The sequence below is a fragment of the Haemaphysalis longicornis genome, unplaced genomic scaffold, assembly GCF_048455015.1.
Source record: "Haemaphysalis longicornis isolate Haplotype H1 unplaced genomic scaffold, Haemaphysalis longicornis Haplotype H1 scaffold_9, whole genome shotgun sequence".
In the NCBI taxonomy this organism is placed as follows: Eukaryota; Metazoa; Arthropoda; class Arachnida; order Ixodida; family Ixodidae; genus Haemaphysalis; species Haemaphysalis longicornis.
The window spans coordinates 28,382,740-28,398,269 of NW_027526460.1; the positions used below are offsets into that span (position 1 = coordinate 28,382,740).

The 15,530-nt window shown below is 47.5% G+C and overlaps 1 protein-coding gene across 2 annotated transcripts in view; it reads right to left on the bottom strand.

Moving 5' to 3' along the window:
- Tbc1d22 (TBC1 domain family member 22) overlaps positions 1-13,437 on the bottom strand; it is a 28,383-nt gene extending 14,946 nt beyond the window's left edge. Inside the window, exons 1-5 of one of the 2 annotated variants that reach the window (XM_077683239.1) lie at positions 13,223-13,437; positions 11,420-11,467; positions 10,326-10,459; positions 8,232-8,405; positions 2,592-2,795 (exon numbers count right to left, since the gene is read on the bottom strand). In XM_077683239.1, the coding sequence (XP_077539365.1) occupies positions 2,592-2,795; positions 8,232-8,405; positions 10,326-10,459; positions 11,420-11,467; positions 13,223-13,302 (640 nt within the window). In that variant the 5' untranslated portion in view covers positions 13,303-13,437. Of the gene's footprint in view, positions 1-2,591; positions 2,796-8,231; positions 8,406-10,325; positions 10,460-11,419; positions 11,468-12,929; positions 12,953-13,222 lie in introns of those variants that run through there. The other variant, XM_077683240.1, reaches the window with a different exon arrangement.
- Between the last annotated feature and the right edge of the window lie 2,093 nt (positions 13,438-15,530).

Genomic DNA, 15,530 nt, shown 5'->3' on the forward strand with positions numbered 1-15,530 from the left:
TAACCTAAGAGGATGTGGGCAAAGAACCGTCACTGCTATCCTCGTTGCGCCCGCTTTCACTTGCGCTCAGTATAATTCCAGCAATGTAGCCTTCCAAACTCTCCCGTGGTCGCGACACCATCATCCGCACTCACAAATTTGTCAACCGTTGATCTGCCAATGGCGTCCATAAACTCTAAAAAGCTCACTCCAAACTTCGGAAACACTGCCGGCAATATCTTAGTTGCACTCCTCAGGATTTTCAAAGTTACCCCTGGCACACACAAGCAGGCGTGTCTGACGCAGTTTTGGATAGTTTCTCCCGTAATGCCTGCCCAAGCATACCTTGAGCAGGTCAATCTTAAGCCCCCTGCCGGCATAAACAGTCTCCGTTTTATTCTTCAAGATCGTGCTAAGGGTGATCTTGGGGATCCCGGGTGCCGCAGGGACGTCTGACTTCTACTGTGTTCGGCTAAATTTATGATCGCCAGTTTCACGGCGAAAGGAAAATTCTGCTCATAATGGTCAGCGCAGATGAAAACCGGACAAAAAGAGTAAGGATGACACAAGCGCTTGTGTGTCGCTTACTCTTCTTGTCTTGTTTTCGTCTGCACTGACCATTAATGAACGCACTCCAACTTGCCCAATTCGCAACCTCATTGCAGGAAAATTCTCGCGCTAGCTAGAGCCACTAAATAAGCCTTTGTTTAGTGACAATAGTGGTAGCCACCACAGCTACACTTCGCAAGAAAGCCCACAAAGTGTGAATGACGCAGACACAATGAAAAAAAAAAAAAAAAAAGCGTGGAGACAACTCGCGTGTAAATGGCCCATGCAAGCGTGGCAGGTAGGCCAGGATCATTTTTCACATGGGGGTTGTCAATAGCTCGCCCTACACAGTGCGGTTGTGCGATTACGATGGGGATATCAAGGGGAAGGAGGGGAAAGAGCCGCCTACTGCCCAAGAGCGGTCGGGCTAAACCGCTTTTAGGGCGTGCCGGCAGAATTTCTCCTCTACGGCGAGGGAAAGCTCACCCCAGGGGCATGTCTGCAGTGTTTGTTGTTCGATATATCAGGAGTCACTGGTACTTTCGTTTGATATAAGCATAATTTTTGCTATATATTCTCATTTTAAATGTAATGTCCAGAAATAGTTTGACATAAAGGATGTCAATGTCAATGTCAATGTCAATGTTAATGTCAATCAATGTCAATGGGTTTGAGAGTTGAATTATACTGTAATGCAAAAGAAATAGCGCTTCTCTCAGCCCAAGTGCTAAGCACCCATCAACCTGTACTCTTTGTTCTTAAAGGGACCCTGCAGCACTTCCCACTGACTACTCGGAATGTATTTTGAGGTAAAGTCTATTGTCCCAGCAATCGCCTCCCACAAGAATTATGAAAATCCGTTCACTATCACCGAAACTACACGCAATGAGAAATCGTGCATAATTGCTCCCCCTCAACTCGACCACGGACAGGCGAGGTAAGCTGCGCGCTCTCTCCTGGAGAGGGGGGTGGCTCACAGCGTTCTCTCTGGCGGCCTTCGATATATCACAGGCCAGGAAGTTTTCTCCTTTTCTCCGCAACGTGGAGAAGTCTATTTCCAGTCTGGTGCCACAAAAAAATCAGGCATAGCTGCCTGCTCGCAAGCGTGCCCTCAGGCTGGTAGGGCATTTTTGAAGCAATAAACGTTTGTTGTCGAGTGGTCTCGTTGGAAGGGGAGCATTGATTTCATTATTGAAACTCCTCGCGCACTCAAAATACAAAAGAAATGCCAAAACTGTGCGCACAGGCTCAGGCATAAAAGATGATGGTACACAGCGCCGCCCACGGCGGATCATCACAGGAAATGCGGAAATAAGCGGCGACGTTTGCCAGCGACAGCCAATAGGACAGCCATGGCCGCAATGACGTCGTTCAGGCCATGCCAGGGGTGCATAATGAGGAAAATTGAAGAAAGCGCGGTTGGTTTTTCTGCGTCTTTCACAGCAACTTGCGGGCTCACCGCTTCACGTGCACGTGTAATATTTGGCTCAGGTATTCCTGGCAGTGTAATCTAAACGTCGCGCGGGTTTACTTGCACTGCTCAAAGAGTTGTTGCAGAGTCTCTTTAATTTACATTGTTTCTATGAAATAAAGTCAATTAATAAAAGAGTCAATACATGAGGCATTTTGAACCTTGCCTACATGCCCCAATAACATTAATAGTTCAATCTTAGTTGAGACCTTGAAAGTCCCCCTAGTACCATTTTAACCATGGCAGAACAAAGCTTCTCAGCTTAAAATGCTGCAGTTCTAGCAGCTGTGCTGAGCTAACAGTGTATCAACAAAACTTTGCTTCAGGGAATGGTTCTAAATACATTTCTGAAGCCGGCATTGATGAAGACTAGGAAAAACAACAATAAAAGCGATTAAAATAGGTGGGGTTTTAAAAGGCTAACATATTAACCCTCTTGTGAACTGACATTATTTTACAGGTGCAAATTGATATAGATATAACAAAGGGTGCAATTATGTTTCCGTAAAATAGCACAGCTACGGACGGTGGTCCCACCAATGGCAGCACGGTAAACAAACAAGGAGGCAATAAGGCGGGAAGCTTTGCCCACCGAGGTCTGTCTTGGGGCTCTGGAGCACGCTCTGGAACTTCTCCAGGGTCGCCTGGGTGTTGAGGGCATTGTGGGATGCCGAGTGGTGGGGGGACGTGTTGGCCGCCGCCCCCGGGTAGCACGGGTGGCGGACCGCCATGCCAGGCCCAAAGCCCGTCCGTGACGGAGGCACCACGCACGGCTCCAGTGTCGAGCCCGCACACGCTGCGACGTACCAGAAACAGCAACACGCTGCATCTAACGGCGCAGCACAAGTGCTTCTGAGTGAATCGCACGGGACCCTAATTACCCAGGCCATACCCGCTGCAGCTGATGCACTGCAAACTGCCCTAACGCAAACACCTCTTAAGATTTCACTGAGCGATGTTGTTTAAAAACTTAATTACATTTAACAAGTCAACTGTACATGCTACTGACATCATGTTAAAGGTTGCCAACTGGAAAGACATGTGGTTAAATACAAACAAAACGGTCAACCTCTTGTTTAGTGGACGTTTAAGCTGCACCATAGTGGAGGTCTCTGAACTTACTTAATGGGACGCATAAGGCTGAAAGAATCTACGTCTCGCAGGCCTCTCAGCTTCTGTTCAACGAGCAACAATGCGTTATTTGCTGAGAAATAAGCAGACAAAGCTGGCATTGCCCTCTCCCACTCCCCTTTCATTTTTTCGTGACGTAGCCATTGCGTCACAAAATAGGACCAAAGCACCGGCAGCACCGGCAGCACCGGCGCGGTCAACAGTAGCTTGTACGTCTCCGAGCCATGATTGAATACGCAACGTTTGCAGATGGCAACACTGGGCAGGTTTCCCTTTTTTTAACTGCTGTTTCACATTTCTTTGGGGGACAAGTCGTGTTTCAAAACATGCATCTGGTGAAGGCAACGCATGGGCTGCTGGTCCATTGTTGCGGAGAAGAAGCCTTTCGCCGTTGTCCAGCTATTTGGGCGATAATGACTCAGACACCGAAGTTTACTTTTCTCTGGAAGTGAAAGCAATTGTGATCAAATGTAGCACAGCAGCTTTACTTTGAAAGCAATAGTGATGACTTCGAAATTAGCAGTTCATCAGACAGAGAAGACAACTCAGCAGACACTATTGTGAGTGCACGTCATTGTCGCACATCGACGTGAATTGGACCCCAACGAAGCCTCTTCGGTTTCCGTTTTTGGGCGTCCCCAGTAAGGCGTTCAACATTAGATCGCCTCATGACTTGACTGAGTACGTTCGCCAGTACGTTCGTCAACGATGACATTATTTCACTAATCATCAAAGAAACTACAGTCGAGTCCACTAATAACTATACCATTTATGACAATATATCTGATATAACGATGAACAACTATGGCCCCATTCACTTTTGTATGCTTTCTATGGAAAATAAACCGCTTATTACAATGCTCCAGTGCCGCGATATCAGATATAACGAATCCGGTTCCAGCGTGTGGTGAAAATGCGAGCTCCTGTCGGCTCAACATGGCAACGGCATGCTGCGTGAGCCGCGATGCACCTCGTATCCCTTCCACCCCTCAGAAAACGAGGCGACTGCCGCTTACGAGGAAGCAAAGAGGAGGAGAGCAGTTTTCCTGCTGAACCCCCCTCCTGGCACCGCCGCTCGCTCACGAGTCAGGCGTTTTCTTGTTGTGTCACTTGGGCACTGCTTTTTGAAATTGACTGGGTGCCGCTTCAATTGCCTCCATGTTTCCACAAACGACAGGGCCGATGTTTTAGAAACTTCGGAGTGCCTCACTCAAAGGCCACCATTGCACTGATATGTGCTGCGTACAGCAGTGACAGTGACGAACTCTGACGATGCGGCTGTGCAGCCCACTCAGGTAGTGCCTTCGCAGAAGGCCCAACGCATGACACAGTCCCTCGGCGGACTGTGTCATGCGTGACTGTGTCATGCGGCGGACTGTGTCCCGCCAAGGACCTTTCCGCCAAGGACCTTTCGTTCAGCTAGGTGAAGCACCTATAGATGCTCTTGAAAAAGATGCGCGCTAGCTTCGCGTGCAGCAAACAAAGCTGACCGAGTATGGCTTCATTTCCGCAAATAAGTAGAAGTACGACCTTGCTTGCATGCAAATAAAATGTCTTGAGTGCTGTTTCGCCTTGTTTTTTTTTTTTTGCAATCCGCTTATAACAACGATCAAATATAACGATGGGATTTCCTTGGCACTTGGATATTATTATAAGTGGACTAGACTGCAATCAGAATGCCGCTGAGAAGCTGAGAAGTGGTTGTCCCAGTCAGCACACTCGCCTCAAAAAATGGGTGCCAGTGACAACACAGGAAATGGGGGTGTTCCATTCACTCCTGCTGCTACAAGGAATTGTTCGGAAACCACAACAGGACTGGTACTGGTCGAAGAACAAACTCCTGCACACCCCTGTTTTTGGAAAGGAGGTGACTGGCAGCCGCTTCCAGCTTCAAATGAAGATGCTGCACTTTGTGAATAACGACAGTGTCATTGACCTTAGCGTTCACTCGCAGCCGAAGCTGTACAAAATATGGCCATTTTTGGGATGGGTCCAATACATTCCACTGAAAAGAGCAAGGTTCGGCCTAAAATTTTTTACGCTTTGCAAGGCAGCGTAGGAATACACGTGGAGCGTTCTGATTTACACGAAAAAAAGCACCAATCTCGGCACACCAGCAAATCATGATCCCGCATCGCCGATGGGAACAAAAGCTGTCATGAAGCTCCCCGTGCCCCCCTGCTGGGCAAGGGTTACTGCCTGACTATTGATAACTTGTACACTTTTTCAGAGCTTGTTGATATCCTTCTTCACAACCGCAGAGATGTCTACAGCACTGTGAAATAAAATAGAAAAGACATGCCGCCCGCATTTAAAACGCAGAAGTTGAAGAAAGGAGAGGTGCAGGCTTACCAGCCCGGTAAATATGTTGCCCTGCAATGGCGTGATAAAAAAGATTGCAACTCTCATGAGCACAGTGCATAGTGCAAGCATGCAGAAGTTCAAAGACTCGAAAGGACGAGAAGTCACAAAGCTGAACGCTGTGAGGGACTACAATCTTACAATGGGTGGTGTTGACCAGTCAGATCAGATGCTGGCCAAGTATCTTTTCACCAAGAACGGCAGAAGGTCCATTACAAGAAGATTTTTCGCCACTTGGTTGGTCAAGAAACATTCACTTCATTTGTGTTGAATTAAAAAAGATGGAGGGAAGATAAGTCACCTTGAATAGCGCGTTGCTCTTAGTGAAGCACTCGTCAATAGGTACCTCGATCCCTCGCAAAGGGCGAGGCGCAGCTGGCCATCTGATGTGCTTGACCCTGACGACTGCTGGAGCAGCACTTTCCGGCTTACATCCCCCCAACCAAAAAAACAAAGCAGCCCCAACCCGGAAATGCTTCATTTGCTGCGAGCTGCTCGGAGAAACGGACAGAAGATACACAAGGAAACACGCTTTGGTGCAAGGAGTGTAACACGCCCGCCCGTGTGATTCTGTGTTTTGAGGTGTATAACACACTGCTGAAGCTTCCGCGGTGAAATTTCCCGCCGTTTTGCACCAAACTGAATGACAAAACATTTTCAACTGCATTCTTGCTCTGTTTCTTATTGTTCGTTACCAGCATGTAGCTGGCCTTCATCATGAGCTATTATGCTAATTTGATTTAGTATGTGCTCGAATTTTTTTTTTTTTTTCAACACCGAAAACTTGGTTTTTAGAAGGAAAACATTCAATATTAAACTTCAAGAAAATAAGCAGTTTGGGCATAAAAATTGGCAAAATAATAAAGTGGTGAAGGGGTTAAACATCAGATTACTTAATGCAGACATAACATTGGGGAAAATAAAATATCAGCCTCATGTTTGATACTGATGTGGTGCTATAGTGAAAAGGTTTACATTTATTTAGAATATTCTGGCGCTTGATTTTTTAATGTATATTCGCTGATGTTCTTGTGTTTTGACTTTATCAAGCATGTAGCAGCCAAAATAAAATACAAAGCTACTGTTTCTATCAATTCCTGAAAGATTTTTTGTGCCTCAACGCCCCACATACAGAGCCTCAGCACCTATAGACATGAGGCAAATAGTACCTAACATCTACTTATCATAAAGATGGTTACGTTTAGTTTGAAATCTGAAATGTGTCCTCCAGAGACAAAAAAGACCTACCCGCTACTTCATATTGTCTTAGCCAAGACATTGCAATATCGAAATACAAGCAAAAAGTGAATTGTTGCTGCCACTAAGTCATTTCTTGCCGCTCTTGTTCACCCTGTTGATCATTAGTCGAGTTCATGGCTCTGTTACTTTGTTAAAAAAATTGAAGCTGTTCAACATGAAAGCTTTCAGAAGTGCAGAGCAGTGGTTTGCCAGAGGAGCTGAGGTGCCATTCTTCGCTATTTGCTACCACCCCTCACTGTCTTCCCCTATCTGTTTCGCTCCTCTCCTGCTGAATTGAAAAAAAGTCTGTTCAATGCAATTCAATTTTCCCGCCTTCGCAGTGCCTGTGAGTCTTCTCCTGGGACAGCTCGCATCCTTTTTTTTATCTTTTGTTTCTTGTTCTGCCTTGAACAGCACAAGCGGGAGTTCTGTTCTTTTTGCACTTACTTTCATCTCACATGTGCTGGAGCCTTTGTGCGCCATTTCGAATGCATCGACTTTTTTTTCTTCCACGGCCGCATTTTTTCGCTTATTATTGTAAAACCAACCCAATGAGTGTTCCTTACTAACTGGATGCGGGGACTGCCAATTCATTACATAAATTTTGCCTGAAATGTACTTGCAGTTTTTTGTGCACTAAATAATGGGGAAATGTATGACAAGTGCCAGTGGTTCAGGTGTTTCGAACAGTTATGACTATATAAACCACCTGTTCAAGTGTGCTCGTAACTTTAGGCCAGAAGGCTGACGCGTGGGACAAGCGGGTACAAGCGGGTATCTTTTCGAATCCCCTGTTTCAGTGCGTGATGCCATGGGAGTCTGTTAAGGTCCGCAACACCCCGTGAATGCGGTGGCTAGGTAGGGTGACAACGAACAAGCTACGACATGCTGGGCCCCTAAAGTGCTCTGGCTCGCCCAATAACGAGGGTAATAAAATGAGAGAACATACACCAATCTGCCACATAACAGCAGTCTTTTAGAGGGGTCCCCTTGCTGTGGTGATACATGATGGTGGTGGTGCTTGTAAAGGTGGCCGACTCGGTGTAATATTAGCCCACCAAAGCTGCTACCAAAGTGTTTCAGGGCGTTTGCCTGCCTTTTTTAATATCTGGCATTCCCCCCACCCCCTACTGCACTACGCGCATTTCAATAAATGAAAACATTGTCCTGCAGACAGACCTACGAACAAACAACGATCCAGCAAAAGTGACCCTCACTCAATTTCACAATCACAACAGTTCAATCAGCCAATCATGGTGACGGTCATTCCGTTCTTCACAGGTCATTCTTTCCTCACTCTTGAAATCTCAAGGAACCACAACAGTGGCATGACACCCAGCTCCTACCTCATGCAAGAGGTGACAGATTGAGGCAGAGTGCACTCTGATTTGCTCCCATGGATGATGGCCACGCCAATGACAGACACGAAGCATCCTGCCAAACGCAGCCCTAACAGTTCCCCCACAATAAGCGAATGGATAAGCGAATGCAAAGGGCCCACCTTTCTGGATGGCCAGCCGCTGCAGGGCAGCCGCCCGTGCACTGGCCGAGCAGCTGTCGGAAACCTCGTCCCCCAGCGAGTCGTCCGAGAAGTCGACCATGTTCCGGCCCTTGCTGTGGTTGGTGATGACAGACTCGGCCGTGGACTGCACCACCTTGGACACTATCTTCACGTCTGCAGGCCACGGGGAGGGGGAAGGAGGCCACCATTACCACTCTTCCTTCTTGTGCTAAGCTTGGACGTTTGTACAGTGAAAGCTTGTTAATTCAAACTTGGTTAACTTGAACTGATGCCCTGGTCTCGGCACAGCCCTGGATATTTCAATGGGGGGGAAACTCCAGATAATTTGAACGCGTCGGTATCCAGAACGGTTAATTTTGAACTGGGGTCCCCTGGTTCCCATCGCTCCTCGGAATGGAAACCAGGTATTTCATCAGAAATAACAAGAAACAAACGTGTTTTTGAGTGTAAACAGCGCCATTATTTCGACATTACGTCTCGCTGCTCACATGAATGCATGTCGGTGCGTATTGCTGGCGTCTAACTGACTGATAAATTAATTTTGTTCACTGTTCGAGCTCCATGACCATTACTTACAAAATCACCTGCCACAGACGTGTATTAGCGCCTAAGTCACGATAACAAGTCCCGAGGTGGCTCGTTTGTGTTCTGCCCGTGCAGTGTGGCACTGTGTCCATTCATTCTAGCGCCCGCCCGCTAATTCGAACTCTGCTTAATTCAAACAATTTTATGGTCCCCTTCGAGATCGAATTCATGAGCTTTTACTGTACATGAATCGGTAAAACCAGCATTGCTCAAACGGACCTATTATGAGCCCATTAATTGAAACATGCAAGTCTGGGAAAGAACGTGCGGCTGCAAGCACAAAAATAAAGACCCAAACGTCCGCCTTGCATGACTGCTCCTGGCTGCTTTAAACATACGCATAAAGACACTTGGTGTGTCTTTAACCCGTGCCCCGTGAATGACACACAGCGGTATTTATATATCACCAATTTGAACTCCAAGAGGCCCATTTATAACCACTCACAATGGCAAGCACAACACGGCTAGAGGCAGGCAGCATACACCAGTGAAGGAGGTGAACAAAACCATCTGCAGAGTTCATTCGATCTATACCATTGCAGGATCGATGACAGAGATTTTAAATAAACCAGTTTGTTTATCTTTTCAAAGGACAGCGACCTTACCATGACTACAGCACAGCATGTCACAAGAGCAAGGCTTCAGGTGTACAAAGGCATACAAGTGCAAGGAGCCATAACTTTCAGCACTGGCTAAATACTGACACTCCACAAAGACTGTCCTTTTTAAAGGGGAGTCCACAAATGCACAGGACTTTCCGCTTCGACAAGTAGCCTTACTAACAACAGTCACAAAACTGAAATAAAGATAAGAAACAAAAAATGCTATCTATGGATGAAAAAAAAAATGCACTGATGATTACTATACTCGCTAATGCGAAATTTGTGCATTGCGAAAACTGCAGTCTTTTCGATCATGGCACATAGCTGCTGTGTCTCAGGAAGTGATCACGGGATCAGCTAATGCACAGCAGCCCGCGCTACTGTGCTGCTATCTTGCAGCGCATCGTTGGCGACCATGTTGTTGCAAATCGTGTTTGAACCTCCCAAACAAATATCACGCGGTTTGGATGGGCTACGCACAAAGTAGTAGCATCTGCTGAATGTGTGAGGAGCAGGCAGTGAGACAGATGGCGGCACAGCAGCGTTTGCAGCCCTCCACCTCACACTTTTGCCAGACGCTCCGATGAGCATCTCGTGCGGGCTCAACATACTGCCCTCCCCCGCACACTTTTGCCACATTCTCCTCTGCTGCTTTATTCCGGCCTTCGCTTGCTCGGTTCCACACCGTCGCTGAGGCCAACGCCATCATCGCTGCCAATCCTCAGTAGCGGCCGCCAAAGTGCTCACGCACTAAAACGAAACAAGCTATGGTCAGTTTGCATTTGCCTTGGTCTTATCAAACAGGAGGTTGTGCACATGGCGCCCTGCTGCCAGACCTCCCAGGGTCAAGCAGTTTAACGAAGGGCAGGTTGCAAGGGGATCCCACCTGACACAACGCAGAACTCGTCGTCGCCGATATCCCAGGCGTCGTCCGTGCTCTCCTGAAAGTCCTTGAATGAGCTAGATGATGTGTTTCTTCGATGTCTGCTGCTGTGACCATCTTTCTTTGGGGTGGATGGCCTGATGTGAGGAAGAGCAGCAGCACACAACCACACAGACATCAACACCTGCTCTGCATTTAACCTTGACTCACTGGCGCACTTCCGATCCCACCGCACTGACACTTTTGCTTTACAGGTATTTCAAGCGGATTGGGTGGGTGTGGGCCTACGCTCTGTTTCACTGCCTTTATGCAGTGCTGTAGAAACTGCAAGGCATACAGGCCAATACACAGCCCAAAATGTGCAGAAAAAAAGGGAATCTCGAGGTGTTGTCCTTTTTTTTTTTTTTTTGGCAAGAGCTGTGGGAAGAGTTTTCTGTGGAGAGACCATGTTGTCTATGTACCTCAACCCCCATTGGCTGATTCTCGCCGTAGCTTTCTCAGTGCTGTGGAAAGTTTATGAAACAGGACAGCTTGCGTACCATTAGACAAATTCCCGAATTAAAACGGTCTGTGAAATGCTTTACACCAACTATACACTGCACATGTAGAGGAAGTGAAAATGCGAGGCAAGAATGGCAGTGCATACATTTAAGTTGTGCAACATTAATTACAGGATATGAAGTAACTTTGCTCTACATGTCTTAAGAACAGAAACAAGTTATCAATGGCATTTCCATGAACACCATAATCGTTATCAGCTTATTTATGTTATGTCCACTACAGGATGAGGGCCTCTCCTCGTAGATTTCCAACCACTCCTGTTTTGTTGATTCCCAAAAAATTTCTTCATTCCTAAATTTTTACAACTCATGACAAGACTGATGGTATTTCCCTGGGGTATTACAAAACAATCACTGGAAGCAACAATCAATTAATCATGCCATAATATTTAAAATACACAATAAATTTAACAAATGTGAGGTAAGACCTTCCTAAGCTCCACAGAAAATGAGAAACAAGGCTCTTTTTTGTACTATCTATCGTCCACCCTAGACTTGTGTAGTCATGAACCGAAAAAACGAAAACACTGAACTCACATGGTTTCTTTTTTAGGTGGATGGGATGCTCCATAAACAGGCTTGATGCTGAAGAATAAAAACAATGCAGCCACGATATGAGGCATGTCCCAACAAATGACTCTAAAATACTATTTACTATTTAGGACACAACGAAATACAGGAAATCACCCCTGTGTTAAGCACTGCAGCAAATTGCTTGAAACAGTGTGGCAGATGTAAGAATGGCAAACATATGGCGCAGTACGATAACATTTGGTTATACCTTACAGATGTGATACGATGCCTTCAGGGAAGTCCTCCATAAACAAGGTATGGAAAATTGCATGCATGAATGCTCCTCGAATCTACATTAAATGCAAACCACATGCACTTGAGGGAGGAAAGCTGAACCGTAAAGCCTCCCGGCCGCGGCGGCCGCTTTTCTGATGGAGGCGAAAAGCAAAAACGCCCGTGTGTACGAGATTTCGGCGTACGTTAAAGATCCCCAGGTGGTCAAAATTAACCCGGAGCCCTCCACTACGGCGCGCCTCATCGCCTGCGCTGCGTCGGCGCGTTAAACCATACAATCAATCAAATCAATTAATCAATCAATGAACCGTAAAGCCAAACAGCTCACACAAGTAGAAAGTATGTATGCGATAGGATTTAGTCCTTTTTCTGCGAACACACACATGCCAATAAAATATTTACGCGCTGACTTCGTTTTTTAAATGCAACTATAACGAATTTGTTGAAAGGGCACTACGGGGCTGGTAAATGACAAACTGCTCTCACTACTCGTGTAGCTGTCAAGTTTTTTTTTTTTTCTTGCCACATTTTTTTCCCAGAATTGAGGAACTGCTCGGCGATTTACTCAAACCTTTACTCTGATTAAACAAAACTGGTGAAGAAGCACAACGATGAGCTTACACGGGAGATATTCACAGGTCTCCCACGACCACCAGCGTTACACGAAGGGCAAAACTTTGCAGCCACACATTTCGCCAGATGCATTGTACATCAAAACATGCGGTGGAATTCAGGCAGGAACACGCAGCAGAGGACAATGAAACAACGCGAGCGAGAGTCAAGGAACGGCTTGGACGGCACATTCGCGCCTGCGTAGCGCTCCCGCATGAACAAACCGAGCAGGCCAGCTGTTGAAATTTGCCTTACTCCAGTGCCTACGGCAAGCAAGCGATAGGCCGGCAGATGTCACACAATAAGAGCACTGCAACGGGCTTTGGGTGACGCGGCGTCAGCTTTCTTATGCGACGCCTCGGAGAAAGCAGCGCCGCTCTTGCCCTTCAAGCACGGAGGCCGGCCGGGTGCGGGCCGCGAAGGAGCGCTATTACTCCGAAATCGACAGCCTCACAAACACGACGACAGCAGGGGCATACATAGCAGAGCGGCTCATAAAACAACGATGCTTAGCAGCGCAAACACTTTAGCTCGACCGCTCACCCCGGCAACAACCATGACCAAAAACGGCGATATGGGCGCGTTTGCAGGCAATACAATAGCGCGTAGGCACGATGAATTGACGTACTGATGCATGAAGTAATTTGCCTGAGGCCTTTGACAGCTCTGCTGAAAGTTAAATAATTGCATCGCTGCGTATGTTTACGGAAGCCTTGAAATCGTAAACAGGCGAGGTCACCGCGACGTCTGGCAAGATGTTCACCGGCATGTCGCAATCTCGGGGCCCACGCAAGTTGCAAACGCTTTGGGTGCATGCTCAACTGTTCGACGCGTGGCTTGCTGCATTAATGTGAACACACAGTGGAAAATTGAAACTGCACTGGGAACATTCAAGGGGAAAACACGAGAATATGTTTTTACCTTCCTGGAACGGATCGCGCATTCTTCCTCCAAAATGCGGTCCTGTCGCCGGCATTTTTTTCCGTGAATCCTTGCATCATGATTTCAGGAGAATGTCATGGATCTCCATGATTTTAAGTAATAAAAGAGGCGAGATCTAGCATTTGTACAAGATTGTTCATCGGAACTTTCACTCATCACGTCGCCATGTTGTCTTCCACAACGTTGCTACAGTTGCTCTTCCGGTTGCGTCACATCCGCCGTTCAAGTCTCCTGCCGTCGTAAATTAAACATATTTACGACTAATCAAAATATGCTTCAAGATATAAAAGTTTTGTTTATTTTTTGGCATCGCACATATTAAATGTTATATATATACACCACTCCACATGCCTGTATCGGCCGCCTCGATACGCCCGGGATAGTGTCGTCTGCTGCAGTTATGTGCGCTGTCCACTTCCCTTCATCTGTCGCAATATTACGCTGTTTCGCGTAATAAAAACATTCGTCACATCCCTCAAGTATTCACCTTACTGAATCTACCTTCACCAAATTCACGTCACTTGCCAGTTCAGCAACGCTGGAGCAAATGCATAGTCTGGCCCCGGGTGCAGTCCCCGTCCGTTGCGCGGGCAGAACGTTGCGCGGGCAGAACAAAAAAAAAACGCTAGTTGCGTTTTCTACAACTGAGTCCGCAGCGGTGTCCCGGAAAAGGAGGGGAGGAACGGGGGTCATTTTTACGACTGGAGCTGCACGTAAAACTCGGCTCCCAAATTAAATAAAGCGGGGAAATTATGAATTTGCATCCGGGATGCGTGCAGTTGAGAAGGCGCCGAAACTGAAACAGATAGCGAAACTGAAACTGAAACAGAAACTGACGAAGATAGCGGACATTTCCACTTGGTGCAGTCGTCTTAAAAGGGATGACAATAAAGTCTGCTCTCTCTCTCTCTCTCTCTCTCTCTCTCTCTCTCTCTCTCTCTCTCTCTCTCTCTCTCTCTCTCTCTCTCTCTCTCTCTCTCTCTCTCTCTGTTTCAATATTTATCTATTTGTGCCGACAGCAGCACAATTAGGTCTTTATATCCTGCTTGCCAAGGAACACCACCCAGTGCTCCAGATAATGAATTTATGAATGTCTACTCTATAGTTCCGGACGTACCGCATCTATTACATTTATACATAGCCGCTACTCCCGAAATCCATAAGGAAAGAAGGAATTCTCAGTAATTATGCTTTCACAAAAAAATTCCGTTTTCTTCTCAAAAAGTTTCCGCTATGAAGGTACCGTTGACGGCATCGGCAAACACGACAGCTCGAACACAGCAGCGTCGTGACGCTTTAGCACGTACCATGGATGCAAACCCTCTGGTTGCGTTGCGCTTGGTCGGCGGCAGAGCTCCACGTGGGTCAGCCTTCCCGTCATTTTCCACAGTTGTTTAGCTGCACTTCGTATTTGACGCATGGCCATGCGAATCCGGCGCGTTCTCGATAGCGAGAAACAGTGGACGTACGAGGGAGCCTGCCCCAGAGTGCCTATCAATGAGCGCCCACACTCGAGCCTTGCGCACAACTTGACCGACGACTGCGTGGGCTGCACGAGCGAAGGCAGTGCACGGTCGCCATGCTGGTGCGTCACCCCAGCAGGTGGCTCCGTGGCTGACTAGTTGCTGCGCGCTGAAAATCGCACCCATCGCCGCACCCCTTTGGGGAAAACCGGCTTCCACTGCGTCCGACGTACCTCGCAAGCCCTTTCAAGCATAATCCGTGTGCCTCTCCGTCGCGATAAATTTTGCGCTGAACACCCACATGCACTCGTCCACGTTGCGCACGTGTGCGCGTGTTTTTGTGTGTGTGCGTGCATGTGTGTGTGCGTGCGTGTGTGCGTCCGCGCGTGCGTGTGTGTGTGCGTGTGCGTGTGCGTGCGTGTGCGTGCGTGCGTGTGTGTGTGTGTGTGTGTGTGTGTGCGTGCGTGCGTGTGTGTGTGTGTGTGTGTGTGTGTGTGTGTGTGTGTGTGTGTGTGTGTGTGTGTGTGTGTGTGTGTGTGTGTGTGTGTGTGTGTGTGTGTGTGTGTGTGTGTGCGTGCGCGTGTGTGTGCGCGCAAACTACACAACCTGGGTTCGCACACATGCGCGGGAATCTTCATGGTCTATACGCCAAATAATTTGGTGCCCGCGTGTGCGTCTCCGTCCAGCGCCGAACGAGAAGCGAATGGGCTGCCGGGCAGGCTCCTTATTTACCGTTATGCCCGGGTTATACTGAAGCCTTTGGCCACTTCGTATCGAGAACCGGCATCGCCGTTTCCTTCTGCATACCGCAGCTGGCGCCGCCG